The 4,228-nt window shown below is 65.4% G+C and overlaps 1 protein-coding gene across 1 annotated transcript; it reads right to left on the reverse strand.

Moving 5' to 3' along the window:
• Nucleotides 1–1,468: 1,468 nt before the first annotated feature.
• Nucleotides 1,469–3,991, reverse strand: CD248 (CD248 molecule; the record flags this gene model as incomplete). The annotated part of the gene is made up of 1 exon (XM_082660527.1): nt 1,469–3,991. One exon carries the CDS (start codon nt 3,989–3,991, stop codon nt 1,697–1,699), a length of 2,295 nt encoding a protein of 764 aa, XP_082516653.1. The 3' UTR covers nt 1,469–1,696.
• Between the last annotated feature and the right edge of the window lie 237 nt (nt 3,992–4,228).

A 4,228-nucleotide genomic window follows, 5' to 3' on the forward strand; every position in this document is an offset into this window, starting at 1 on the left:
TCCGACAGCAGTGCTTTTAACTCCTTCCTGCCCTCGGGGCGCTGTGGATCTCCTGCCCAGGGTCACAGGAGGGAGCTCTAGTTCTTCCCGTCCTAGCAGGCTTTGTCAACCCCCAGTCTGCGCCCCCCACCTTCTTCTCAGACCTAGGCCTTTGGACCACCTCGCGACCCCCACTCCCATCCAGTGAACCTCTCCGGCGGCGCCTCCAACGTTAAAAGCTTGGGCTGGATCTGTCGGGGGCGTCTGGTTTGAGTTAGGGGAACGTGAGAGCGGAGGGGGGGCGGTGCGTAGCGTTCCCTCCGCCCCCTCCGTGCCGCCCCCCACCCCGCGCCTCTATTCGTCCCCAACTCCCGCCCCTCCTCTCCTGGTCCCTTGGGGCCCAGCTCAGCCTTCTAGCCCAGGCCCAGCCCCTGGGGTCAGAGGGTGGCAAAGGGCACTGCATAGGAAAGGGGGATCTGGGTCACCCCTCCTCGCCTGCCCGGGTGGTCGTGGTGGTTCTGCTCCATCCTAATTAGAGGTCCCTTAGAAGCTGCAACTGAAAAATCACAGAGGTGGTGGGAACCCACGCCTCCCCCTCCCCCTCCCCCTGCCACGCCTCCCCCTCCTTGGTCCCCCCAAGGCAATGAGCCCAGGATGAGGGAGGTTGCTGGGTCCCCACAGGCTGTGATTTTTTTTTACCATCCCCTCCTCCCGTTCATGGCACATCTCAGCCTGGAGCAGCCTGAGCCTTGCTCGGTCTGCTGTTCTCCCTCTCCCAGCACCATCCACACAGAGAAGGGCACAGTGTGGCCCAAGATGGGAAGGCCTTGCTCAGGAGGCTGCCCAGGGAGCTGCGTGTGGGATCTCGCTCCTGGGCTCCTGGCTCTCCGCAGCCCAGCTTCTAGGCTCTTACTCCCACCGCCTCCCCAGAGCAGAGAGGAGTGCCTCCCATCGCCTACAACCCAGGGGGGTGACAGCACCCTTGACTCAAGCCGCCTGAGCCCCAGACACCAACTTCTGGGCGGCCTTTGAGGAGGGGAAGGGAAGTACCAGAGCTGACTCTCTAGACCGCCTTCACTCCCCAGAATCACCAGGCCTAGAACTTGCCTTTGACCCCCTAAACCCCAGTTTGGCTCCAGTTCAGCAGAAGCCCTCATTCCAGATTCAGTCCCACCTTCTAAGAGTTATGGTAAAAAGAGGAACCAATATGAAATTCTCTTCATGCCGAACCTCCCACTCCTAGGCTCTCTGTGTGACCTTGGGCAAAGTTCTGCCCTCTCTGGGCTCCTGTTTCCCTGAGAATCTCTAAAGCATACCCTGCCTTGAGGAGTCTTACCTTATTTCCTGGGGAGCCCAAAAAAGCTGAAGGAAGATCCCCTCTTTTTTTCTGAGTCCTCCCAGACCCTCCCCTCAGGCACCAATGGGGGTCAGGAGCTTTGGGTGAGGTTGGCACCACGTTTATTGGAGAAGACCCCAGAACCCACCCCCTGAGGTCCTGGGGGGCCTCGGCATCTCCTCCGTCGTGAGTGCTGGGCCAGGAAACAGAGCTCCCAAGAGTCAGGTCTAGCGGTTGACTGAGAGAGGAGCCTGGCTGGGCCCGGGGGACCAGGAAGCCTTCTGTCCAGCTGGGCAGCCCCCGTGGGTCCCTGGTGCAGCCTGGCCCATGTGTCCAACGCATGGCCCTTCCCCCACCCCACAGAGCGGGGGCTGCGCCCCATCACACGCTGGTTCTGCAGGTCTGCACCCCTGTGAGGCTGCCCCGGTGGGGCACGGGTTCCGTTGAGCCCTTGCTCCCGGCGTGGGTGACCCAGCGATAGCAGTCGGTCACGCGCTTATTGGGCGCGTGGGGGCCACAGCGGGTACAGTACACGATGCCCAGTGCAAGTAGGACCACCAAGAAGACGCATGTTGGCACTAGGAGTGCCACCAGCAGCCACCGATCATCCCTGCGGCTGCGGCCTGCTGGACTGGCCTCCCCCAGGGCTGTGGGGACTGCCGAGGGCAGCCACGGGGCCAGGTTGGGGTCAGGGGTACCTTCCCTTGGGACTTGTCGGGCTTTGGAATGGGAGTGTGTCGGGCTAGTGAGTAAGGTCTGTTTAGTGGGGCTCTCTGGGGGCAGGGGAGTGTGGAAGGCTGGGGGTTGGGTGGCAGCAGGCACGGGGACTTGATGGGCAGGCGACACAGGGGGCCTGGAGGTAGTGATCAGAGAAGATTGGACAGTGGAAGTAATGGGATGGTGGGTGGCCTGGGCTTTGAGGACCGGGATATCTGGGGTCACAGGGGTTTGATGGGCGCTGGAGGTGGTGACCAGAGGGGCGTGGTTAGCTGGGATTCGAGGCAAATGAGTGGCGTTCTGGGTATCTGGAAACATGGGGGACTGGTGAGCGGGGAACAGTTCAGGATATTTGGCTGAGATACTTGGGGGCCGGTGGGCAGGGGTCGGTCCTGGGTGTGTGGCAGAGATAACGGGGGGTCGGTGGGCAGAAGGCAGATCTGGAGAGTTGGCTGAGATCTTGGGGAACTGGTGGTCAGAGGGCAAAGCTGGCTGTACTGCAGGGATCACGGGGGGCTGAGGGGCAGGGGTTAGGGGTGGACGCGTGGCAGAGACAATAGGGGGTTGGTGGGCAGAAGGCAGTGGGGGGCGTGTGGCAGAGACCACCACAGGCCGGGTGACAGAGAGCACTGAGGAGTGGTAGGGGACCCTAGGGGCACTAAGCGGGGGTGGCCAGGTGGGGTCCAGGTAGGGCATCCGTGACTCTCTGTCCTCTGGGAAGCTAGGTCTATAGGCCAGGCCAAAGTCAGGTGACTGCGTGGCCTCCATCCACGGGATCCCAGGCATCTCTGTCCAGCCACCATCGAAGACCTCCCAGGCTTCATCTTCATCCTCTTCATCCTCCCCATCATCCAGTAACTCGTCCCCAAGGTCCTGGGAAGCCCGGGCGCCCATGGCCCCAGCGGGGCTGCAGCTGATGCCATCAGCCTCCAGCTCGTGGCCCTCGCTGCAGTAGCACTCAAAGCCACCAACGTAGTTGACGCACATCTGCTGGCACACGCCGGCAATCTGGCATTCATCTGTGTCCACGCAGCGGTGCGGCTCATCCTCGGCTGGCCGGAAACCCAGGCGACAGTGGCAGCTGTAGCCCTGTGGCCCTCCAGGCTCACACTGCTGCTCACACAGGGCATGGGCACAGGGGTCCTCGCAGCTGCGCCCGTCCACTGCCAGCCGGAAGCCCTCGGTGCAGCGACAGGACACCCGACCGTCTGCCTCCTCCACGCACTCGTGTTCACAGCCCCCGTTGTCCGGGCCGCAGCCAGTACCGGGACACAAGGGCCCAGTCCGCGACCAGCCCACGCCACCGTCAGGCTGCTTCACGCAGAGCAGAGAGGCTTCTCTGCCAGCCTGGCACGGCACGGCAGCCACAGAGCCGAAGGGCAGCCACTGAAACTCTGCAGAGACCAGGTGGAAGGGCGTGGTGTAGACGGCGGGGCCGGCCTGGCCTGCCTCATCGGGCAGCGCTGGGCAGGAGCCCTCGAAGCCAAACTGGCACAGGTAGCCATCGACGGCCAGCGTGCACGAGCCCTCGAGCCAGCGATGCTCGCCACTCGCCTCAAGGGCCGCACAGCGCTGGGCCGGGCAGGGCCCACCCGTGGCGGGCTGGGCCCAGTTGGTGAAGGCCGTGTCCTGGTCCCCTGTGGTCCACGTGAAGCCCCGCAGTGGGCGCTGAGGCTGGCAGTGCCGGGCCTGCCGCTGCAGCCCGATCCACAGCAGCCGGCTGGCCGGGCCGGGGCCCACCAGGCTGTCCACGCGCCGGGCCTCCTCGGGGGTCCGCGGCGTGGCCAGGTCGCCCCCCAGCTCACGGCAGGCCCGCCAGGCCTCCAGGAAGGTGCGGCGCCGCGGGAAGAGCGCGTAACAGCTGCCGGGGCCGCAGGCAGCGCGGGGCTCGGCGGCCCAGGGGGCCTGGCCCAGCGTAGGCACCGCGGCCGCCCAGGCCAGCAGCAGGCGCAGCAGCATCGCGACGCCCCCTGACTGGCCCGGGCCCGGCCGGCAGCCGCTCTTGACAGGGGGAGTGACTGGGGCCTCCGGCGGGCGGGCCGGGGGCGGGCCCGGGCCGGGCTCAGGCCTTGTAAGGAGTGGGCTGGGGCCGCTGCCAGCTCCCTTCTCTCGCTCCCCGGGGGCCGCCAGAGCAGGAAGCAGTCGGGCGGGGGGCAGGGGTGGGGGGGTGCTGGGAGTGGGGGCAGGGGAGGGGAG

The sequence above is a fragment of the Grampus griseus genome, assembly GCF_964374135.1.
Source record: "Grampus griseus genome assembly, chromosome: 8".
In the NCBI taxonomy this organism is placed as follows: domain Eukaryota; kingdom Metazoa; phylum Chordata; class Mammalia; order Artiodactyla; family Delphinidae; genus Grampus; species Grampus griseus.